Source organism: Schistosoma mansoni, chromosome 3, assembly GCF_000237925.1.
Source record: "Schistosoma mansoni strain Puerto Rico chromosome 3, complete genome".
NCBI classification, from domain to species: Eukaryota; Metazoa; Platyhelminthes; class Trematoda; order Strigeidida; family Schistosomatidae; genus Schistosoma; species Schistosoma mansoni.
Window position 1 is genome coordinate 4,362,570 of NC_031497.1, and position 27,525 is coordinate 4,390,094.

General features: G+C 30.3%; 1 protein-coding gene across 2 annotated transcripts; it reads right to left on the reverse strand.

Annotated features, from left to right (window-relative positions):
* Positions 1-95: 95 nt before the first annotated feature.
* Positions 96-26,465, reverse strand: Smp_018250.1 (putative troponin I; the record flags this gene model as incomplete). 2 transcript variants are annotated; one of them, XM_018798955.1, is made up of 11 exons in its annotated part: positions 96-1,059; positions 4,669-4,822; positions 6,161-6,204; positions 8,007-8,098; positions 8,932-9,052; positions 12,318-12,425; positions 14,957-14,986; positions 15,770-15,799; positions 20,852-20,878; positions 23,543-23,555; positions 26,440-26,465. In XM_018798955.1, the coding sequence occupies 11 exons, from the start codon at positions 26,463-26,465 to the stop codon at positions 1,021-1,023; spliced, it is 684 nt and encodes a 227-aa protein (XP_018650792.1). The 2 variants fall into 2 exon arrangements, with proteins under 2 accessions (XP_018650792.1, XP_018650793.1); XM_018798956.1 differs by lacking the exon at positions 96-1,059 and adding an exon at positions 1,432-1,446 and having other exon boundaries at positions 7,998-8,098.
* Positions 26,466-27,525: the final 1,060 nt, after the last annotated feature.

The window sequence follows — 27,525 nt, forward strand, 5'->3', positions numbered from 1 at the left end:
CTTGGATTAACCATAGTTATCAAGTAGAATGAATTGTTACCTGGCATTACAATTTAATAGTTTATATACGTCAAAAAAATAAAAACAGAAAACATAACAAAAAATTATTGGGTATTTTATTTCATTTGTTCATTATACTGACTTTCATAACAGGGAATTAAATAATAAACATCAAGTAGCAACTCAGTATTTGAAATAAATATTATAAGAGAAGTAAACGAAAACTGATACACACACAGATAAAGAGAGAGAGAGAAGAAAATAATCAAAGGAATTTAGATCGAGGTGCAATAACTAATTAAATTTTTGTGGTACTTAAGCAGGTTTGTATTTAATTTGCCAAGTTAGAAATTAGGTAAACTGATAACATAACATTGATATTATTCAACAAACATAATAATAACCATGATAGAAGTAGGGGGGTAATGAAGTTTTCATTCGAATAGTGATCTACACAATTCTACAATGATCCGACATCAAGTTTAGAGAGTGGATAAATTGAAAAGATTGAAACCACAAGACAATAATTAAAATCTAAATAAAGTACAACGACATACTGGTAAATGTAACAACGAAATGAAGCACGTAAAATTACAAAATGAAATAAGGAATGATAATATAGAGATTCATAGAAGAAAAGACAAACGAAAAATGCAATAGCCAACTTAAAAGGATTTCATGACGCTTATAATGTCATAACAGTAAGACAAACTAATCAATGTAGTATATGCTTTTCTGTTCATTATCATTCCAAATCAACTAACAAATGAAAAATTTGAGGACAACTATACAATTACACCTAAAAAAGATTCAAAATAAGAGGGTAGAAAGAAACTTAACACAAAGGAAGATAAAGATGAAATAAGATAGGGAATGAAGGAGAAACGCATCGAATCATTGATCTACATTTTTCATAGAACAATACTCTGTATGGAAAATGCATTTTTTAAATATTGAACATTCATATTATCATCATCATCTTCAGTAGATACTTTCTTGACAATTACAATATTATTGTATTTATTCTTTGGCCTTTAATTGATCACGCCAATCCTCTTTCTACATATATATTCACATGAAGTTAATTTATTGCAAACAGAAAAGAGTGAGCATAAAAAAAAGAACAAAAAAGAAAACACACCACAAAAATATTGGAGAAAAAGCAACAATTGTAAATAGGGACTAAATTATAGTCTAAGTATAAGTATAATAATGAATACATAGAAGATAAAATGCATCTGGTTACAGATAGCAATCATATAATTACTTTAATGAAACTCACTGTATTATTTCTCTTGCTCATTTGATGATAAATGTATTTCAAAGTATCTATCAGTTAAGTTTATTGTTGTTCTCTTTGATGTTTTACAATTATATAAAAAGTTTATTTAATGAAAGTAAATACTGACTGTTACTTCATAAGGTAAACTATTATTTAGGTGTATTCTGTAGTTTATTGATTATATATATATATATATATATATGTATATAGTGCGTGATATAAAGGGATAGATTTATTTATGAGGATCCAAATAAAGATGGTGAGACAAGCGGGGAAAAAAAGAGAAGAAAAAAAGAAAACACGAAATAAGGAAATACATACAATCATTTAAATATAAAACAAACTATTTAATCTAGAAAATAAATTCAAACTAGTATCATGCAATTCATTTAGTATTGTTTGTTTGAATCTTCCCATTGATGCTTAGGACTGTAACTAGTCAAATAGGACGAAATGCGCGTCCTAGATTCCACTGCTAGCCACTATCCATCTTTTGCTTAGTATCATGCAAATTATTCTATATAGAAATTATATCAGTTAACTAACGTAACTAGATTTAAAATTCTTTGATAGTTCTTATAGTCTGTTTTTTTTCTCGGCATAGTTCGACTTTCGTAGAAAAGCAAGTATACATGAATGTACTTCAATCATGATTTTAGTCTAAATTGATAATCAAATTGAGTAAACATTTTGGATTTTTTATTCACCATGGTAGATGTTTTGAGAAAGAAAAAATATCATTCATTTATTATTAGTCTATTATAGCCTCACATTAACGATTTCAGCTTAGTAGAATGGTAATATGAATCATATTGAATCTATGTCACTCGATATTATATAAACGATTATTAGTAATCAGTTATTTAAATTAATATAGGATAATTTCAATAGTTGACGTCATGAGTCAATTGAAGCTTAGAACACCATGGAAAACTTGGAAGCACTGGACGGCTCATGATCTCAACTACTGAAATTACTATAATATCCACAAAACCCCTTCTAATAATAATATAGGATGAATAAGTGAATTTTCTAAATTTTATTATTCAAAATGCCTTCATTTTGTTAACAGTAATGGTGACTGTTAATGTAAGAAATGTAATAAATTCGTAATTTAATTTACTTATAATTGGTGGTCACTGGAAGTCTTGAACTGAATTTGCATATTTATAACACTTTCAAATTATTTAGCTACCTAGCACAAGCATCTGATAGATTTTAGATAGGTCTAAATAACTACTTTTGGTTTTTAATTCACTTAGTATTGTTTGTTTGAATCTTCCCATTGATGTTTACGACTGCAACTGGTCAGTCTCTAATTGGCATATGTTCATACTGTGTGCTTAAATTCACAAGCATTATAAGCATAGATGGATGGTGGCTAGCAGTGAAATCCAGGACTCGCATTTCGTCCTATTCGGGACTCGTCAGTTGGATGTAACTGCATCTCAGAGTTGATGTTCACTCTGAAACTCGAACCCAGTGCTGTTTGCTTCGAACGCCATTGTGTTATCCACTCAGCTACTGAGTCCTGATAGCCACTAGCTTGTGCACTGGGGTGAAGTTTAAATTCATTTGGTATTGTCTGTTGTTTGTTTGAATTTTCTCATTGATATTTTAGGACTGCAATTGGTTTTGTTTCAGAAGACCAGTATAATTATGACGGAGCATAGCTATTACTGCTATCTTCCAAAATTTAATAGTTCTTGTTGCTTGGTGTTTTGTCCTAACTACAGATCTCAGATAATGCATTAGTAGAAATATGAGATTCGAAAGTCGTCAATCTAATACTGAGTAGTATTTAGAGGTTAATAAAATGTATTTACCTACATAATAAATCTAGTCCATTTGTAATCAGTAAGATAATAAACTAAACAGTATTGTAAAACTACTTCAAAATTGAAAGCTCTAGTGAAATCTCATGCTCACTCAGTGGTAAATTCCAAAACTCAACTAAATATGACTGAATAAAATACAAACTAATAGGAGCAGAGTGAGGTATCGTTTCAGGAGTAAGTCATTTCAAGTTAAAGTTAATTATGAGCAGATTGTATGAATTGAGTTGACTTGAAATAATTAGTGTTTTAATAGTAATCAAAAGTAGTCTAATAGGTTATTTATTTCCAGAGATCATAGAACCTTCCTGGTTGCTATATTAAATCAAACTTAACATTGAAAAGTCAAGTAAGGTCACTTACATACTCTCCTAGAGTAAGTCATGTCTGAGGCTTATTAAAAGAAATATTTCTTAGCTGAAAAAAGCTCCGATTTTTCAATGTGTCATGAAATATTCAAGGTTATAAAGAGGCTTACATATAGAACTCATGTACACCTTCGACAGATAAAAAAATTATTTCTCATTGCAGTTATAATGAAGTATATTATGTCTCCAAATGATTTTAGATTACTAGTAATCAAAGCAGAAATTACGTATCAATCTGTTCTGAAAACATATATCTCTAACAAATAACACATAGATATGAATAGTTTTTCTTTCTTCATTGCAGGTACTTAATGGGAGGCTTCAGGCATAAGTTTATGCTGACTTGCACTAGTCAGCATGGCCATTCCTCACTCTTGTAGAACTCAATGTTTTCTTGTGATTTAAACCGGTGTTCAAATTTAATTTCATAGTTTTACTGATTCTAAGAACAAATGTCTATTTAGCTATCGAAATTCAAGAAAATCAAAGTAATTTTGTTGATGATTCTCTAATAAGATTATAAGTGTTTCAAACAACAGCAATTACTATCATTAGAGGATTCCCTACATTATTCAAAGGGAAACTGTCACTGAATCAAATAAGTAAATAATCATAGTATGATCTCAGTATGATTAAATTTAGAGGACAGGGTTTAAAAAAGCAACCTATATTTACTTACCAAGTGTTCACTCTTTCATAATTGTTTCTGATATTTTGTTATTTGTTGATAATACATGTTCTAAATATCATACCTTTTAATACTATGATAAGTTTTCTAAAAATCTAATTAAATGCCTTGTCGGATATTTTGCTAAAATACTAGAATTTCAGAGATTATGATTATTTGATAAGATTCGAGTTTAATAATACCGTTTAACAGTCATAACTCGTAGGGAAAAGTTGAAACTTGATTACCTACTGTTTACTTTGAAGTTGAAAAAGTGGTATTCATAAGTGGTATGAAATGTAATAGATACAATAATAAGTAATGAACACAATGAAAACATTCACTTTCTATACATATGGAAGGTGGATTATCTTAATATCCTGAAGTAAGGTTTTACTTAATAATTACTGGTTATTTTGGCGCATAAACAAATAAAACTCATCATTTCATACGTCTAATTTATAACTGACTTATTGGTATATATTATTCATCCTAATAATAATTTATAGAACTTACCGCGACTTCATCCTTTTCCTCCAGAGCGTACTTACTATGACCGGTTGACTTAAGTTGACTACGGAAAGAAGAAAGTGAATGTCCACCTTCCTTTTTCTCAAATCGTGCCATATGACTTTCAGTTTTAGATACTTTCTTTAATACTGGTTTTACACTATATAAATTCAATGAAAATAGCACATATTAATATTTATGATTTGTAGAATGAATTCTATAAGAAAATGATTTTGATTAGGTAGATGATGAAACTCTCAATACTACACCATAAACATACTGTAGGAAGTCATGAATTTCTTTAGGTTCAATAATAATAATAATAAATTTAATTCTTAACTGTCATGAGTTATTGGCAATTCATGATAATGGTCATAATATTGTATAAATCAAAAGTCTTCTAGACAGTACAATATAATGAATCTCAATCGTCATTCTAATGACACAATCGTTGCTGCTACCTTGACGTGATGGCAGGGCTTGCCTACCGTGATGAACCAGTCGAGTTATGCTGGCTAAAACAATCGTTCTTCAACGTTCTACCATGTTAGACAAGTCGGTTGAAGAGTGGTAGGAATAAAAGCAGCAAGCCCAAGGTCTGAGGGCGAAATCGCAATGCTGAGTGTACAGAATTGGGACAGTAGAAAGGTGTTTCTTTCAGAAAACCATCATGACAGCGATGCTTCCTTCCCACAAGGAGGGATGGAGTAAGAAAAATGCACACCACGCCTTATCCCACGGATATCCGTCTCCGGCGGTAGGGTCTCAACAGGTACGGAACTAACACGAAAATTACTTACAAAATGGTCGTGTGTGACTGACCTCAAGTAGTTGTCGCTTGGGCATTGCGTTCACATTCTCAGGTCAATAAGAACAACTCTAACACAATTTCCTTTTCATGTACCTCTAGAAGAACCCATCCACGCTCTGGACAACCAGGTAGTGAAAACATTCCTCATACATCTAACAGTACTCAAGACCACTGTATTCATAATCAATTTTCCTCTTCAATTCCTATTATTCCTCCTACCTCGATTGACACTCTAATTACAATAGCAAATAACTTACAAACTTAGATTTTGCCAACTAATTCAATCTAATGGTACTAATAATACCTAATATAAGATGTGAAAGTTTAAGATACATTGTTTAACTTATTGAATTTCCGGACTTGTAGAGACTTTGATACATGTTTCATTGTTAAACTGGACATCATCAGTGACAATATTACAAATATCTTAGTAAAATACTAAGTTTATAAAATTTCATCACCATGTTTTCGATTTTATCGCTTAACTTAACCTTAAACTGGACTATTGACAAATATATTAGTGAAAGTCATGTCTACTCCTTTATAAATTTGACATTATTTCATGTGCCTGTAAAACCTAATGATAAACTGGGCAGTTTTTAGATGATTCTAGTTTATATTTCAATGAATCAATGATCAGGTAACCAATTATTTCATTAATAATTAAATAAGGAACAACAAACTTACAATTTGCCTTTTACATCATTAACCTTGATTGTTAATTCATTGATCTAGTTATAAATGAACAAGTAAAAAGACAAATCATTGATAGTAAAGTTTTAATTGATAGGTGCAAAATCTTATTATGATTAGAATTCAGTTTAAAAAAAGACAAACAAGTAACATTAAACATAGTTGAAATCATGAAGTTAGAACACCATGGAAAACCTGGAAGCACTGGACGGCCGTTTCGTCCTATTGTAGGAGTTCTCAGCAGTGGGCATCCACGATCCCGTCCCGCAAGATTCGAACTCAGGACTTATTAGGAGTCCCACAATAGGACGAAACGGCCGTCCAGTGCTTCCAGATTTTCTATGGCGGTCTAGCGTCAATTGACTAATGATTTCAACCATATAAAAAATTAAAATCTCCACAAAATCCCCTTCTGATAACTAACATTAAAATCTGAGAATAAAGGAAATGTTTCCAATGTTCAATAAATTGTCATATCAACTACTTTCGATCATTTTATCTTTGATTTGAAAAGTAGATAAATCAGTATATATCTACGTACAAATAAGAGATATATATGTATGAAGGTTGTAAAGTATTGGACGATTATTTTACACAATACTATTGGGATGTGTAATCATAGTAAACATGTAAGTATTGAATAGGTAATTAATAATTCTTTTTGAATTTTTCGGAGACAGAACCTTAGTTTTCAAGATTTGTAAGAAAACAGAATAAAACCTATTCAGACATCACTTCGTAAGATTAAATATAAATAAATCAAATGTAACAGAATGATTACGAATTTGATTGTGTTTGATGGACTTCAGGTAGTTTGTGCTGATGTTGTTCAGAAGAATGATGAAAGCTTTACGACAAAACTATCCAGCTCAGAGAACGAAACCCCAGCAAAATCATCCACCTGAGCTATAAATCTTCTCTATCATCTAATTGTATCTCACGGTTTTAATGATTAGAAAAATAATGATAATAAGATGATATGTGGTATGATATGATAAATATGTGTTTGTTTAACTTGCATACGTAGATATAACTAACAGTTAATAAAATTTAACAAGTGACAATCATTACACATTATCAGTATGGGGGTTTGTGGAAAATGTATTTAATATTAATTTGAAAGCTATACCACTACTTTCTTTTGTATTGAAGTGTATTATTTGAGTCCTATGTAACAAATCAAAAGAGTTTAAACTTTCAATGCAAATTATTAGCTTCTTCATAAGTAATTCGACTTCGAATAAGTGAAATATTTTTCATTCGGTCAATAAAAATTGAAAGACGGGTTGTTTTCGGTTGTCTGTATTATTTATTAGTAGTTATCATACGAAACATTCAAGAATTTTATGCTAAAAATATCAAACGAACTACTGAGGAGTTACATACTAGTGTGGTGAAAGAGAATCCAAATGGAGACAGTCGAATGTCTTTGAACACAAAATTACAGAACATCTTAGTAAAATATGAGAACCATACAGTAAATAATTCATTTGCAAAATGTTAATCAATTGTCTCATACTTGACTGTTCTTTTTACAAATATCAGTTAATCGTCTCAGACTTCATTGTCCTTTCGTTTCTACACCAATCAATTTTTGTTCTCATTGCCTTTTTTTTAGCTTCTTAACCGTCTACTTTCACTTTTGATTGGTGATACATACTACTTATATCTGTTGACATCAGTAGCACACACCACATGAGGACGAAATTACTATTCAATATTTCCTCTAGTTTCCAATAGTTATCTAATCGTTAGTCATTAATGTGAAGTATGACATTATGTTAATATTACCGAAATGTACTGAAATAATTTAACTGAAAATAAAAATCACCTCAAAATCTTGACGTCTTAACTTTTCTTCCCAATCATATTTATCACCTTCGAGCTGTCGAACACGTTCGTACAACTGTTTCACTTTAGCATTTAAATCGTCTGTTAAAAAGAAAAGATGTTAAGTTTAAAAGTTATATAGACGTTATATAGTACACACTAATAATTATTATTATGGTAAATAATTTTTATAGTATACAAAGAATACATATACTCTTTTCTTTTTCAGAAGGGGGTTTTATGGAGATTTTTAGCAATTTTATATAGTTTTATAAAAAGGATGTGCACTGCTGAGGAGTTCCACAATAGGACAAAACGGCCGTCCAATGCTTCCAGGTTTTTCATGGTGGTCTATCGTTTCTTTTTGTTTAAAGCATTAAAATAAACTGGTAAAATCTAAGTACTTAGAAATAACATTCAGATTATCAACGAAAATCAGATATATTTAACTGACAAGTCACTAACTAACGCTTGTAAGTGGAATGTGCACATAGAATGAAACAATCATTGTAGATTGTTTTATCATAATATGTAAAAATCAGATATGGAATTGATGTTATGTAATGAACCAAAGGCAGGTAACAACTAGAGATACGAAATAGCTTGAATAATTGATTGGTGGTTAGAAGTTAGTTGACTATTCTCTTGTATCAGGCATCAATGATTGTAAAAGAGTTGAACAACTAGATTAACTTGCTGAGAAAACAGATTAGCGCTAAGAATTATTTATTATGACAGTGGTTGCAATCATATGACAAGTCAGTGCAAACATTTCGGCTATACACTTTCTAAAAAGTCAGGAATAACATCCTGGGATGCAAGCAAGATATTTTTTTGTAACAGCCGATAAATAGTTGTTCAACTGGTCGAAAAGTAGCTAGAAAAATTCTGTTTACCTCGTACAAATATAGATAACATTTTTTTGATCTACTTACTTTCACCAAGACCATCAAGTTTCAGTGGCTCTACTTTTCCACGTAAGAAGTTCTCACGTTCCTCCTGTCGGCGTTTCATCTCAGCTTTCATTTCATCAGCAGCTTTTTGCATAATCAGTTGCTGAAATAGACAGTATTATTGAAAATATTATGTTTGACCAGTTGATTATAAATAGTTCACAATTTTTTGATGATTTTTTTCAGTAACCTCCCTTACTATGTCTACCTTCGTGACCAAGTAACAGATTAGATAATAACTATGATATTTGAAATACGTAATGACTTCAGATGACTTAAAGACCAAAGTCCTGATGCGGCACATCATTTTCACTTTGCTACTGTTGATGTACATGAAATGCGTAACTTGAATTCTACCCTAAGGGAAGATTATATGAAAAAATTTTCAGAACACCTAACTTTAGTAAATCTATTTAGTTAACTCAATTAAATAATCCCGATGAGACTATAATTTATGAACGAACAAATTAGATTTAAGATAACAGATCTTGGATTTGAGCGCAAAATTCGTTTGCCCATTTGTCTAGATAGCGTTTTCTTATTTCAACTGATGTCAGTTCGTGATGAAAACCCTAAATCCAATTCCTAATCCTAACCGTCAACTGTAAATCACAATCTTTATTTTTCACATAGGCTTATAACCATTATTTAGGTCTAGTAAGTCGGTAGATACTCTCAAGGTCATTTTAAAGTCGCTCAAAGGTCGCCCATAAATTATAGTTTCACTTCTGAAATTAAATAAATTAAAAAGAATGTATGATCAAAACTTTGTAGTCTAATTACATGCTAGTGTAGTTAATTTAGATAGGACATATATTGAGGAAATCATCAAACTGCATCATGAGGCAAGCCCTAACTTGGGATCCGGAAGGGAAGCGGAAAAGAGGAAGGCCAAAGAACACATTAAACCGGAAAATAGAAGCATATATAAAAAGGATGAATATCAACTGGAAAGGATTGCCCGTGACAAGGTTGGATAGAGAGTGTAAGTGGGCCGCCTATGCTCCTCCCCGAGGGGTGACAAACGTAAGTAAGTAAGTAGTTAAGTTGGAAAATTTTCTGGTTAAACATTATATTCATGTCTTGATTAACTATGGTTACATTTTGTAAATTATGTTTTTGTCTTTTATTAAGATCAGAAATGATATTTTTGTTTTTCCATACTAACATTTATCAATTCAAAGTTGTTATTTTGTATTTTAACAGATGAAACGTTGAATGTTGACCATCCTTAAAATAAGAATTTAGATTTTGTTGTTCTAAATGAACTAATCAATGAAGGTTATATCAACAGAAACAGTTTAAAGGCGTTTAAAGTAAATCTACCCTATCATCACGTGAAATCAGTTGAATATTTTCATAAACAAGTACATTCATTTATTTTTGATTCGAATTAGGGAAATTCAAAACAATTGTTGCTACAAATCTATTCTATAATGTTTATAATTAAATTATAAATTTATGATTTGAGGATAAACTTAAATTGATCAGTGATAAAAAAAATGAGATCAAAATGGAATTATTAAAAGAATAACTTAAATTATCGATATTTTTTAAATTCACTTGGTATTCTTTGGTTGAATCTTCCTATTGACGTTTAGGACTGCAACTGATTAGTCTCTTATTGGCCATATTAGCATATTGTGCGTATTGCCTCGATATAGCCTTGATTCACAAACATTATAAGAGACTGATCAATTGCAGTCCTAAACATCAATGGGGAGATTCAACCAAACAATACCAAGTGAATTTAAACTTCACCCCATTGCACAAGCAAGTGGTTATTAGGACTCAGTAGCTATGTGGATAACGCGATTGTGTTTGAAGCGAACGGTACCGTGTTCGAGTTTCAGAGTGAACATCAAATCTGAGATGCAGGTACATCCAGCTGACGAGTCCTAAATAGGACGAAGTGTTGCGCGTCCTGGATTCCAGTGCTAGCCACTATCCATCCGTGCTTATTGATATTTTTGTTAACTCAATGATATAGATAATTAACAACTACATGAACATCATGAACATTTTAGAGATGTAGAACACTAAATTTCTAAGTGTTCAGTATTATTTAACAAAGCAAGAGATGAAAAAGCAAGGAGTAAATGTAGATCCTACTGAACCACATGGATAGTAAAAATGATTGTTTTACGTTTAAAAGTCATAAAATCTTTGTATGCTGTAATAAAATTCTGTGAATCACTACTGAAACTAATAAAGGTAAGTGCACTGCCCATCCATTTAAATAATGATCAAAGTAAACTAAGATCTTTAAATTTCATGTTCTGAGTGGGTTGATAAATTGTTTATCATGAAAAGTGAATTATTTTTAGCATCGTCACTAAATAGTAAATGTTCATAATGGTGCTATCACGGTTTATTAATAACTAAAAAGATACAGGGCTAATGTATCTAAAACAGTAATATGAGAGAGTATAGAACAGTACCATAAATATTCTGTAATTAAACGGAATTTCTTAGAAATTTAGGACAATTTCTCCATACAAGACTATTTTCCTAAAAATAAGACCATACTAACATAAAGTGTAGTGTAAAACACGACGGCTCTATCGACCGCCTGAGTCATATTAATCCGAAGTCCATTAAACATCCACGACATCCCACGTTCCCCCTTCATTGACGGAGGCAGCTACACCCAGTGCCGTTTCGCTAAACCACCTCACTGGACCTCTCCTGTCCGGACCAGACCACTCAAAGCAATGCCTACTTCTCGGTTCCGCAATGTCGTTCGCAGAACTGCCTCTCTCTGCCTCACAAAAACAACAAATTTAAATCACGTAAGTAGGCAGGAAGTGTGTATACTGATTACAAGAAGTTCAATAGTATTTAAATAATACATATACACAGCCTTCAACAGTTCATTTTCATCTTCCGATGTTTTCTGCAATCCTAATTGTACTCTAAACTGAACTTTAAGTGTTCTGCTAACTCCGTACTTTCAATGAACTGAAACTCTCCATTCTATTCGTCAACCGTTGCCACTTAGACACCACTTTCCGCAAAGCCCTATTTACGAACACCCTTGTGAGTGGCGTCCACTACAATAGTACTACATGATTTCCGCAAAAATCATTATTTATGGTATTCTAAACTACTGAGGGTTTTCATCAATTAATTATCTAGATGAAGCAATTATTAAATAGATGCAGTACTTCATATATAAATAAATTTGACGCAGTTTGTGATAGATGTGATCAACGAGTATCATAAATCAGTTAAATATTACATCGATACATATAATTAACCACATCTATAAAAACTAGGCCACTCTATTGGTTACATTAAAAAAAGTTTATAGCTCACTTGCATAAAAGAAATTGCAGATATTAGAAAGATCAGTATGATTAACTCACTTTCAACAGTCGTTTCTTCTCTTTCGACAAACCACCTAAACCTTTACGCTTCTGACCAGGTTTACGTTGTTTCTTTGAGGCTTCTTCAGCTTCTTTACGTTTCTTCTCCTTTTTTATGTTGTTATTAACAGTAGTCAAACAAAGTAGAAATTGAAAAAATTGTGATTAAACACAGCTAAATATTTTTACTACGGATTAGTGTTGAAAAGACTTCAGACGAGCGTTTTTTAAGTTCTCATTCCATTCAAATTGGAAGCACCTGTATCTCATCAATCAGAAAAGAAATATTCTATTCTGCCGTTTGTGTTAGGCGTAAACATGCAGGCAAGTTGAATTAACTGACTATCATTTCTTTAACATAAAAGCATAAGTAATCACTAGATAGATTAGCAAAAATAAAGCATCAAACTCAGAAGTTAGCAGGTTAGCTAAAACAATTTATATCAAACCTAACTATTACTCTGTAAAAGAATAAAATAATAGAATTAGACTTATATTTGTCTCCTGATAACTTGGTGAAGATTTTGAAATATTATTATCCATTATTTTAATGGAGTCCAAAGGTTTTACATGCTAAATGATTTAAATGACAAATTATTTTAGCACAAGGATAAAGTTTGGTAAGTTAGACCATTGGACTATAATACTGACTTCATCATGAACGATCTCATGAAAAGTTGAAATGTACTGCAGCTCCATACTTATAAACTTGAAGTGTAATAACTTTATTTCATTGTTTCATTATATCTCTATTGCTTTTGTACTAAAGTTTCTTAGAAAGCTATTTATAACTGTTTACCAAACGATCTGTTAAATGAATTAACCCTTAATCATATTTTCTGATAATGTTTACTACTGAATGTCTAATTCTCAAAAGTTATATTGTTGATAAGCAGACAAGGGAAATGTCAAGACGGTTACTTATTTATTTTACTTTCCACATGAATAATTCAGATTATTGGATGATTAGAGTTGATCATTTTGAATTAATTTAAATGGAATTAAAACTGATATTGTTGATATTGTTTATTTTTTCAGTTCTTAAAAGTTAAAGTGTTCTTTCTCAAGGGATATTCTGAAATCATGTTATCGAATTTTGTTGAAAACAATCATGAAACATGAAAATGACTCACCATCGATTGTTATACAACGAAATGTCCAAAACAATACAGTTAGAAAATAGAATAAACAGAACGCATAAAGTAGTACCTAATAAGAATCTAGTGTACATCTTTCCATTTTTAGCACTCTGAATCTAGAAATAGGATGAATTCATCAATCACCATTTACACATACATAGAAATATTATTAATACACATTTCTGTTTTTGACTAAACTACTTAAACAATTCATTTATTTATGATCTGGTTATAGTCAAAATGTAAACACTTCAATAATGGTCTTGAAAAATAACACTATAGAGAAAAATATACCCATATGTGTTAAGTTGTTAATTTTTGTTTAGTATGAGTAAAACATTATGAGGTAGAGGTAAGAGAAACTAGCATAGTACCCTGTTATTTAGCATATGTTTCAACCTTTTTTTTATTCAGCAGCATTTATCTTCCATGCTCTCGTGTTTGTTTTTGTGCAATGAAAGCGAAATGGTGAATTGGAAAAAGAATATTAAATTGTGTAATAACAAACTAGAGTAAATCACAAGGAAGCAACTAAAATAACAAGTTTGGGAGAAACGAAAAGCAGTAAATAAAGCATAATTGTTAAGTAGCGCTGTTTTGTTTTCGAAAAAAAATGCTTCGAAATGGAACACATTCTGTTTTGTTTATCTCACACAACTACCATTTATGCTATCATAATACAAAAGCTATCTAGTGCACAAAAGCCATTTTAATTCAGTCATTGAAGGTCTTGAAAATCGATAGCAAGAACAATGCTAACAAATCATTGATGAAATCATGAATTAAAAATTAACCTAATCAACCAAGATTTAAAGTTTTCTCTCTTTTATACTTCTTATAGTATAATGTAACTCAAAGAGGTTTCTTCATTAAAATGATTTTTGTGTACTTGATACACTGAATTACTGAAATGTTCTTTTGTTTTTTTCCATAAATATTATCATGTTATCTTTTGAGTACTTGATAAACATCTTTGAGGTACATTATAACTTCAATCTCTATTCAATAATCACCATTCAAATGAAACATGCCAAGCAATGTCAATTCAATTTATTCGTGCATTTTTAATTTTTTTAAAAATATTTATTAAATTGATTATGGAAATTTTAATCCAATTAATGCCTTGACAACAAGTTAGAACACCCTTAGAAAGATTTATTTGATTAATAATTAACTATAATTCGATTTGTGAAAAAAATAGTAATGAAAATAGATGAATAAATGAATTAGTAACTAAGTAAGTAGGTAAGTAATTAGTAAGTGAACTGTTGATGATGTCGTTCAGTAGGAAGACGAAAGCTCCATGACCAAATCATCCAGTTCAGAGAACAAAACTCCATCAAAAAGAATTATTGAAATGAATGAATGTATGAATGAATAAATAAGTAAATAAGTAGTATTAGAAATATGTAATTAGTAAGACGAAAAAAAGGATTATTTTATTGATTTAATTTTTCACTATGTTTTTTTTAATTTTTTTTATGTAAAAATGTTTCTAACCTCTAGTTTACGCTGTCTTTCTTGAGCTACCTAAATTTATAATAAATAATAGAATAGAATAAATGAGATATATATGCAAAAAGAATACATCAGTAAAAAAAAGAGACGACCAGTGAATGTTTTAATTATACAAAATAAATATTTTATAAATTCTATATATACTACTTATTTGTTTGAGATATTACTTTCAGTTTTTTTCCATTATAATATTCATGCTGAAATGAGATTTCTTTGAATGTATATCCAATTAAACTATTTTAGCATGCATTGAATAGTATACGATTATTATCACATGCATTTAAAATAAAATCCTATTCACTATTATTTATTACATTTGATATGATATGAGGACTAGTTAACGAATATCTTCACAATTATGTGTGCTTTTTCTATAGTATCTAAGTAGGAATAGCATTCCGAGTTCCAGTTGAACATGAAGTCAAACAAACTACACATATAAGAAATCTACATTTAGATAAATTGATTATGACATGCTTATGAGAAATCAATGTTTTCTTTAACATATCAACCTTTTTTTAAAACATTCATATGGTCAGCGCTTTATTTAAGATGTTCACATATATGTTTAATAAAGTTAAGAGAAGTTCTCCTGAGACAATGTTTTAATATTCACTCTTGTTGTTTCTTCCTTATCACTGTTGTTATGTGTATGCTTGTAATACAATCAATTAAGATTTAAAATTTATATAACAATATTCTGTAAAGAAATTTTAATAAAACATTGTATTATCAAATAATCATTTGTTTTATAAGGCAGAAAACATTATAGAAACCTTCTCATTTCATACATACCTCTTCCTCTCTGCGTCGACGTTCTTCTTCCTACAAAATGTGTAATGTAAGAAATGAAGAAAAGTAAAGTAATTTTCTCTTCTGATTACCGAATCATTTCAATACATGTATATAAGTAAATTTACATTTTAAACAGCCATGATAACTAAGTTGTTTTAATTTACTGACAGATTCAAATAATCATATTTTCATTGTTAACAAAACTAATAAACTTTACTAATCAAGAAAACATGAGTAGTTGAACATTTATGGATTACTCCTATCAAGTGCTGTGATTCAGATACTGGTATATTTTTTTCTAATCGATTTTCCTGATAAACTGTCTTACAATTTTCTCAGACAAGGTTTTTGTGGAGATTTAGTATTTTCATAGTTGAAAGCGTGAGTCAATTGAAGCTAGACCACCAGAGGAAACCTCGAAGTAAATGAACGGCCGTTTCGTCCTGTTGTGGGACTCCTCAGCAGTGCGCATCCACGACCTCGCCTCGCGAGATTCGAACCCAGGACCTACCAGTCTCGCGCCAGAGCACTTAACCGATAGACCAGTGAGCTGGCATCCGATGGTGTTTATGTCTAACTCCAACCAATCCACGAAGTTGAGCAACCGTTCACCAATTTTCTTCAGTGAGCTCCTATCTCACAACAGACGTGGTTTGAACTCGACTGGTCACTGCTTCTCACTAGAACTCCTGGATTTGTTTCTCGAAGTCATTCGTAGTGAGCATATGATTATTATTATTATTAGAAGGGGACGAAACGGCCGTCCAGTGCTTCCAGGTTTTCCCTGATGGTCTAGCTTCAATTGACTCATGCTTTCAATTACAATTTTCTGTAATAAACTTTACTAGTTAATAAATGAAAAGCATTTGCTGTAAAGAAATGAAGTGCTTCTAAATAAATATTTACGTTTTTTGGGGAATTTAAATAAATCAAGAGTTATGATATTCAGCTAACTAGCTCTAATATTTATAGAAAACCGATGTCTATTGTTTAATATTCCCATCTAAAGAATCAATTGAATAGAACCGTTCCTTTTTTTAAAAAAAACCGGATCGCATTTAGCAAAACTATTTTGTCTAGATAAGGTTGTTTGTGTGAAATGTTGTTATCAGTGCAATTTGTTTACCTATTATAAAGTCATATGTATACACGAGTAAAAAAATAAACAACTATCATTTTAAACAAAAGTAAAAAAACAATTCAAATAATATCATCATAAAACTACAACGGAAACGACAAACAGTAATGCATATAAAAAGAGTAAACAAAGAAAAAAGAAGTCCCTAACTAAGATACAAATGTATGTGTAGTACTTTCATGACTTCATGGATTCTCCAGAGGTCATTCCGTGTAGAACAAGCTAACATCGAATTAAAAGAATCTGTTTATTATACCCTATCAAACGGTAATCGGTTGTTTAGTGATGACTGACTTAGTGATGGATTTCTACGATTTCAGTGAAATCACTTTTGGAATTGTGGGAGTATCCTACGAACGAACTGGATGGTTGCCTTATCAAATGTAGAGTAAACTGAAGACAGTGAAATGAACCTTTTTATCTAAAGAAAAACCGCTCAACTTCGTCTGAGAACTTGCTATTGTGAAATCATAAAAACTAAAACAAGAACAGTCTTCTAGTGCTTTTTGGCGGTTTTTGATTCTCATGATGAGGAAATTGTTTGGTTACATAGTCCGTAAAGATATTTGTCTATACAAATCAGTGCTAAACAAAGAACTACTTAGCATTCACATTATATTGAATAACTATATTTTTCTTAATCAGTGTCTATTCTCTATCTTTATTGGGTATAACCTGAAATCACTTTTAACACAATAGATATGTTAATGCAAAGCTAATGAATCGTTTTCTAAAATAATCTCATCTTCACATTATGACATTCAAAGACTATATCCTGGGTTCGAATCTCGCAGGGCGGGATCGTGGATGAGCACTGCTGAGGAGTCCCACAATAGGACGAAACGACCGTCCGGTGGTTACAGCTTTTCCATGGTGGTCTAGCTTCAAATGACTCGAGATTTTAATTATAAAATTACTCAAATCTCCACAAAACCTCTTCTGATAATTGTATAAACATTGTAAACTATGGATTATTTACAAATTTCTAATAAAGCAAAGTGGCATTCGTCCAGTACTATTACATTTTCAATAATCCATTATTTAATCCAATATTTAATATTAACTAATAATAAATAGATACATTCTATTAATTTACATTTAACAAACTAAAAATCAAATTCATACAAACATCAAACTACAATTACTAAATATGAAGTTAAATTGAAACTGTTTACCTCTGAATCTGTTTCAGAAGATGACTAAATTAATTTCAATGTAAAACATTTTAATTATCTTTTTATAAATATCATTAGTTTGAATTGTTTTTTTAAACAAAATCAGACTAATATTTTTTAAAGAAAACATATCATGTATATATAAAGAAATAATACATTTGTAATATCCCAGTGAGTAGAAAAATAGGGTTTCCTGATGTTTTGTGACTCAGTGTAAGCCACTTCTTAATAGAATAAATGACCAAATCAAAACTAATCCAAGTTTAAATATTACAACGGAACAACTTGTATATTACGTTGTTCCATTTAAACTTGGATTAGTTTTGATTTGGTTATTTATTCTCTGAAGGAGTGGTTTACACTGAGTCACAAAACATCAGAAAATCCTATTTTTCTATTAACTGGGATATTACAAATACTATATAGTTGTGGTCATGAGTTAATTGAAGCTAGACCATCATGAAAAACCCGGAAGCACTGCTTGACGGCCGTTTCGTCATATTGTGGGACTCCTTAGCAGTGCGCATCCACGATCCCGCCTCGCGAGATTCGAACCCAGGACCTATCAGTCTAGCGCGGGAGCACAAATATATTATTCTTTTATAACGATCCACCCAATTATCGAGTCAAACCTTGGTAACGATACCTATATATATATATATATATATAGGATTTGGTGCTTTTTTTCTTCCCAAAGTTTAACAATTCATTTAACGCATGACACTATTCTTAGGATCAAATTCATCAATTTCCAGGTCAATATTTAGATTATTACTATTGGATTTGACCTTAACATCTCAAAGTTTATATTTCATGCATCAGTGTATCGTTCTTGTTTGTGTTTTATTTTTGTTTTTTTCTTTCTTTTAATAGTGATATCCATATGAAACTTATTGATGAGTACAAGTTTAAACTAAAATGTTGCAAGGTTTTTCTTATTAGAAAATTAAAACATTAATAGCTCAGTGACTAAAATTTACATGTTGTATTTAAAAACATATTGTCCAAGTACAATCTTATTGATTATCTACTCAAAGTTCACTCTTATTAATTGGGTTTTTATATTTATAGAATCTTTAATTTTGTAGATAAGTAGTTGAGTTATTTTTTGTTTTTGTTTTATGTATAATGATTAGAGATAAGAGTTTATTACCTCTAATAAACTCAAACTTTCAGTTGTCAAGTATATATTTTGGCTATGATTAAAGAAAATGTAATGTAATCATTAATAACTATTTCATTAATATCTGTCTTCCCTTTTAACAGGTTATTAAATAATCATAACAAATTGACATCACTTGTTAAAAAAGGGGGCTACAAGATTTAAAAAAACATAATACCAATTAAAAGTGTAAAAAGTCTGGATAGGTATAACAAGCAAGTAACTTCTTGAAACAAAGTCAATTATGTTTTGACTCCTTCGTTTGAAATAAAAAGGAGCAATACTGGAAGTAAACGTATATAATTATCATAGCTTACAATATTGAATATATATATATACTTTCTTATTTCATGAAAAAAATAATAAACAAATAGTAATAATAAACAAAGATGAATAGCGGCTAGCAGTGGAATCCAGGATGCGCGTTTCGTCCTATTTGGGACTCGTCAGCTGGATGTACCTGCATCTCAGAGTTGATGTTGACCCTGGATTCCACTGCCAGCCACTATCCATCTTTGCTTATAATGCTTGTGAATTCAGGCTATATCGAGGCAACACGCACAGTATGCACATATGTCAATAAGAGACTGACCAGTTGCAGTCCTAAACATCAATGGGAAGATTCAAACAAACAATACTAAGTGAATTTAAACAAATATTAAGTTTAAAATTTTCTCTAAAATGACACTTGAAACGGTATAAGACATAAGAATCTAATCCTTATGTAGTCATTCTGATGACATTAAATTAAACAGCAAATTTGCTAGATTATCGCTTACTTTCTATAGTTATTTTTTCTCAATATCTTATGAATGCATCATAACAAATGAATGTATACTCCATTGTTAAAAAAATGATTATTCATCGTATTCAACCATTGTTATACCAAGAAATCTATATAGTCTATCGCTTTACAATTATTTAACCTTTATTAATATATGCATACATTCTACATCTAGAATAGATGAAATTAATAATATTCAGTCAATCCTATCCCTACATTTGAATAAATTAACTTCCATAGATAATTAATGACTCCCTTAAACATTTCATAATGCACATAACGAAATGTAGAACTGTTAAATTAGTTAGATATTTATAATCAACTCCGCCTGTAGCCCTTCCAAGGGTTGCTGCCGGTCCCAAGCCCTGATAAATGAGGAGGGTTGGGCATGGGGTGAAAATTATATTTGAAATAATTTCAGCGATTGAAATTTAAATAATTCCAACATTTCGTCCAGCTAACTTGTTTGGACTTCTTCAGGGTAATAATCAAAATCAAAATCATCCACAAAAAATAAAAACTTTTTTTTATAACAATCATATCAAAATCTATACTACGTTGAACCAATCATATTTGGATGTTGAATTTTTGTAAACAGGATCATATAAGTCAGTTATATGAGGATCAAATGAAAAGTTCAAAGATGTAAAATAAAAGGAGACTGGATTATTTCAAATATAATTTTAACCTCTCTATACTCGGCGTCCAATTTTTGTCAAGCTATCTTGACGAATATTCATATAAAAGGTATTTACATTCAAGAAATATTGAGTCGAATAATTTAGTTTACAATCATTTCTTTTTTAAAAACATATACTCATACCTTTTCCCTTTTTTCCTTCTCAGTCTCCTGTAAAAGTAGAAAACCAAAGAAATAAATTAATTATAGTTCAATTCAGTAAATAGTTATTACACTAATTTTGGCACACGTATATATATATATATATATAGGTAGATAGATACATAGATACATAAATAGATAGACACATAGATACATAGATAGATAGATGAATAAAGATGTGCCGACAGCATTATATTATATAACGAAGCTAAATATTAACATCTATAAGCACATTAGTATTCACACACACACATACGCACACACACACACCAGATTTAAACATGCTTTACACTTAATGTGAAAATTTACGAAAAAATTATAAAAATATTTTGCATTAGTTATTATTTTGATAAATAAAACAGATCTAAGATACTAAATGAACATGCATCATAGTTATAAACGTGCTAATTATAATTTCTTTTAATTATACGAAACAAATATATACATATAACTTTTTCATTGGATAAATGGATAATATTTTCTTCTAGACTAGTATTGTGTATTTCATTGTAACCAAGTAATTAGATATATAATTAAGGTTTAGGTAAAACTAGTTAAGTAAGAACTAATTCTTTTACCAGAAAACTCATTCTAAATTTGATGCAATGTACTTTGAATATTTAACACGATAAGTGGAAATACAGAGCTTTCATCACTAAGTCATAGTTTGAAATAATAGAATTGTCGATTACTGATGTCACGAGGTTTTTTTACACTATAACTTTCTAATCACTCGGGACTATAATGAGTAAGAATTATAACAAACTATAAATAAAAACTCACTTTGTGTTGTTTGCTTGTGTCTTCCTATTGTTGTTTAAGACTGCAATCAATCCATTTTTGCTTAGAAAGCTTGTGAATTAAGGCAGTATCGAGTCAATCCGCACAGGATGCATATATGCTAATAAGAGACTGATCAATTGCAGTCCTAAACATCAATGGGGAGTTTCAAATAAACAATACAAAATGAACTTATACTTCATCTCATTGCATAAGCTAGTGACTATTAGGACTCAGTTGCTAAGTGGATAACGCAATGGTGTTTGAAGTGAACGGTACTGTGTTCGAGTCTCAGAGTGAACACCAACTCTGAGATGCAGGTACATCCAGCTAACGAGTTCTTAATAGGGTGAAACTTACGTCCTGGATTTCAATACTAGCCACCATCCATCTTTGCTTAAAAACAATAAATACAGTTTTAAATATCTTAAAAATGTGAATACTTTCATTGGTAAGGTTTCATATTTCTTATATTGATAAATTACATCAGACAAATATTCCTAACCAATAATTAGTTTTATATGTAGTTGAGATCATGAGACAATTGAAGCTAGACCACCATGAAAACCTGGAAGCACTGCTTGACGTTCGTTTCGTCCTATTGTGGGACTCCTAAGCAGTGCGCATCTACGATAACGCCTCGCAAGATTCGAACCCAAGACCTAACAGTCTCGCGCGCGAGCGCTTAACCACTAAATCACCGAGCCGACATCTATCTAGTTGTTATCTATTTGTACTGTCTATGAGCTATTAGTGTTACTTACATCAACCTACGTATTAAGTTATCTTTACAACAGTGATTTGACTAATAGATAAGTGTTTAGGTTCATTAATGAATATATAAATAAATTTTTAATGGTTTTAATTAATTCGATGTCATATGTGTACAAGAAAAGAAAAGGAGAAGTAAACTTTGCCAATGAATTCATTTAGAATACCTCTGTATTATGATAGAAAATTGAAAGCTTGCTATTCATGACAATTATCTTCATTAACTTATTATGTTGTTATATAACTTTACTACTAAACAAAAGACAAACATCATTCTTGATTAAAGGGGTCTGCATAAATAAAATATATTTGAGTTAAGTTAAAATAAAGAAACATAACATGCAATTACATCAACTGAAATAAATCAGTAAGGAACATCTATAGTCACATCTAGATAGTTATGATTAATATATATATACATATATCTCAATTCCAAGATAGTGCACTAAATAATCTAATACAATTTACTTCGAATAGGATATACATATTAACAAAAAATACATCTATGCATTATAGTATATGCATGAATGTGTATATGTGTGTTTTTCAATTTTGATGCCCACCTCTTCAGACTCTTCCTCAGACTATAATAGTCATATTGTGTTGAATTATATCAGATCATTATGAAATCACATTGAATCATACAACAAAAACAGGGATAAATAAAAGTTATCATTAAAAGCACAAAAAATTATTTGTTAAAGTAAACTTGAAATAAATGAAATAATTTTATTATTTCAATGAAACATATGGAATGGTTAACTAGGATAGTGATTATTCGATACACTTTCATTGTCGTACAGTGTTGCTCCGTAAATAAGTCGCTTTTCCACGATAACTTGTGACCTGAATGTTATTTATCTGATCAAACGTTTTTGTAAGCGTTAATAGTACTACTTAAATAATTATACGTAGTATAAGGAATGTAAGTGAAATTTCAGTGGATGTTACAAAGCACAGCAAATAAGTTAATAACCCTAGTTAATTGATAACTGATTAAATTCAAATTTCTATCTGTCAAAGTAATAAGCCTATATAAAATCAACTATCCACTCTGTACCAGAATGTGTATACAGGATTTTATTACAAAACATGAAATAAGGAAAGCAATAATTAACTTACTTCTTCCGATGAACTAAAACAATAAAACAGAATGCAAATCCAAGAAATTATTGCTTATTTATAAAACGACTAAAGATATCCATATAAGCAAACGTCATTTTTCTGCTTCCTAACCTATATATTTATGTAATCTGTAGTTATTAAATCCCGTGTTATATTTTGTATGCCTTTTATCTTTTATCATGAATGAATAAACAAATTAAGAAAAAAATATTAATTAACCGAGGTGGACTAAAGTTTGTGTTTCCCTAGCCTGAAGTTCTTCAAGTATGATTACCTGCAACTATAGATGATGTCAAAGATAGGATCTTCAAATCTCGTGGATGTTTAATGACATTTAGAGCATTAAGATGTGATGCAATGGATCATATGTCCAAATTCAGTCAATTTATAATGCATTATCATGCAATGCAACACTCAGCATTTGGTTGACTTTCAAGATTACAGTATTTTGTTTGCATACTTTACTATTTTTACCATTATTAAAAACAAATCACTATTATTAAGTTCAACAAAGTAGAATAACTCATAGGACAAACTTGACTAAATTCATGTTATGTTAAACATCGACTGAAACTGAAAATATTGATCATTATCTTTCGACTTGGTATCTCAATGATGTTTTTTAGGCATATAACCCGAATAAAAAGGGCTTGACCCTAATGGATACGAAAACGACGCATAGCTGAAAAGCTTTGCAATAGAATGAAAGAGTTATGCAGTGGTTTCTGGATTTTTCTTAATTATCCTTCAAGTGACATCTATTCGTGCAGAAACTTATCTCACAAACGCTCAAAAATACTACCACAAAATCAGCTTAATTTGTGATCTTCATTATATAATTTCATTTTAAGATACAGTAAGTTAAAAAAAACTTCCCAACAAAAAATAAACATTGACCACCCTTGGCTACCATGGAATTCGTTTTATAAATGATTGCTATTTCTAATTTTCCAGAAAACTTTAGTCATTAAATGTAAACTTGATCACAACGAATTTATCTACAACCATCACTACTACTGTTAAACGTGAACGATTATCGACTATACATTACCTATCAAATGACACTCAAACTATGGTATTCATTTGAAGCCTTTCTTTGAAGTGAATACGAAATGAATACTTATAGAAGTAGGTAAAATAATGCAAATTTAAAATTTGAATTCTCAGTGAAAGCCAATTAATCATTTTTCACATTATGGTGAATGAATACCAATTTATTGGTTAATACAAAACTACAGAATGGTTTCATGGAATACGAAAATCATACTTAATTTGCACATCTTCCATCAATTGTCTCTTATAAACTTCATCATTCCTTCATTCACTTTGTTATTACAATTACTCTCTGTTCACATAACTGTTCTCTTTATTTTGATTTTCTTAACCTTCTTCTATCAGACATTCCACTACTGATCGGTGTTACATACTACTTATGTAGATAGACATAATTAACATACACCACAACATATTCTAACAAGAATGTTCATATTTATTGAATTCGATTTTGTTCATTTTTATTTGACAATGAAAAAGCATTTACGTAAAAAATTTTAATTCCGATCTGAACAGGCATAGTTTTAATGGTTAATGCCTGATTTCCGTAATCGGTAAAGAAGAATTAAATATTTACATCTTCATTTAATTCATTACGTTTTGTATTAATCAATCGACAACTGCATCTCTGTGCTAATGTGGTATGGCAACTCGAACTGATGTACGTGCGTACGAAGTTCTACGTTGTGACTGACTGACATTAAGTTTAGATGGATTTACACACTGAATTCTGTTTATTCGTTTTACTATTGAATCTTAAAAGTTTATTTTATCTTATACCTGTATAATCTAAATTTTAGATTAGAAATTTTCATGGCAATATACATGCATTATGATAAGCGAATCAATGAAGAAGGTTATAGATCATACTATTCAATAATCAAGAGCATAATTGTTATAAACAGAATATTTAAGCAGCCTATTTTTCGTTACATGGAGAGTTAATTGATTAAATTAGATTCTTATGTGTATATATGTGATGAATGACAGCTCACATGAAACGTCAGTTCAGATGTTCTTATCATATACCTCCAACCACTCAATGGTTGTAAATTGTCGATTTCTTAATCGAAAATTTATTTTACAGAGTTCAACTAAAAATGAACCGTATCCTAAGTTTGTTTATTAACTTACATTTTTTCGGTTAGCTGCTTTCATGGACAGTTATTTTGTTACTATGGAAACATGTTAATAATAATGCTAAACTATTGTTTATGATCAACTGACCAAATTTATATTAAATAAAGCCAGAACAAATATTAATGTAGAATAATATGAATTCATTATATTTTGTGGTTTCTCATCAGCTGCTTACAACCAAATATGTTATAGAATTTTAGCATTGAGATCATAAATAGTGGGGAACCATTGACATAAGTTAATGTAAAGGATTGGAATGACAAAGATTATCAACGATAACTATATATATATATATATATATATATATATATATATGCAAGAAAAGATCAGAATCAAGGAAACATAAAGGGTGGGTGTTGTAATAGTTGAGTGGTGTTCAGAGACAGATAAGATAAATTGTGTGATAATTTTAGAGGTAATAAAGGATTCATGGAATAAAAAACAAATAGGATGGGTTACGTAATAATTGAATAGAATTTGAAAAGTTCACATAGTTTAAGAGAAACAAGTGAGCGGAAATGTGAATGAAAGGGTTCCATTACCCAATGCTTAAACCACCCTTTTATTTAGCAGAATGCATATATCATACTATGTATATATCTACAGTTCTATTGTACAGTAAAATCATCAGTTTAAAAATTCTTTTTAAATATACAATATATAGCCAAAGTCTTGATAATCATGGACAATATGAAACTCACCTTTGTTGGCTTTCTTCGTCACTCATTTTGTTGTAATGTTAGAATTGGGTATAGTACGTGTAAAGAAGCTGTAATTAGGAAAAGGGTAATTATTATTAAAAATCCTTTAGGAATATCAGAATATGAGAATATATTATTTATAAGTGGAAAATTTCTATTTGTCTCTCACTAACAGAGAAAAGGTGAAGTTAATTTGTGTTTGATTACTTACGAAATGTGTTAATAAGATAAAATATCAAGTTGTTGGTGTTAATTTCAGTGATTATGTAGGCGTATTGGTTAAATGCACATGGTTACATTTCAATAAATTTATCGATCAAGATAAGGACACTAAAAGCAAACCAATCTAAATTTCTATAATAATTTCCCACTACTTCCCTTCAACATCAATCTGACGTAAGGTTGATATATATACAACATGTGTATATCTATCTGTATTTTCACTGTTTAGCCATCCAATCGATTCATCTCACATTTGTGTTAGAAATAAAAAATTACTCTTCCTTTTTCATAGTTTATCCAATAGAATATAAGTAACGAATACACAGTTGCTTCAATTTTCTATCCTTTAACCTTCTTTTCATTATGGGCACACTGTATCATAATGATTCGGTTAAGGACAGAAAGTTAGGTGTTTTTGTGTAGAATTTATACGATTTGGAATGCTTTACCTAACATTTATTTAATCCAAGTAAATAAATATCACAAATTGCAAAAACTTTTCATTCCCAACCTTCTTTACTTGTAAAGAAGAAAAAAAATCAATTTAGTAGGAAGGATTCAAAGAACAATTCTAAGAAAGAAACGTGTTTGGGTATTTTTGCTTGTTTGATTTTTTTGATGATTGCATAACACTAGAGCTAAATTCACTGAGTATTGTTTGCTTGAATCTTCCCATTGATGTTTAGGACTGCAATCGATCAGTCTCTAATTGGCATATGTGCATACTGTGCGTATTGTCTCGATATAGCCTTAATTCACAAACATTATACCGAGTGAATTTAGACTTCGCCCCACTGCACAAGTAAGTAGGTATTAGGACTCAGTAGCTGAGTGGATAACGCGATGGCGTTTGAAGCGAAAGGT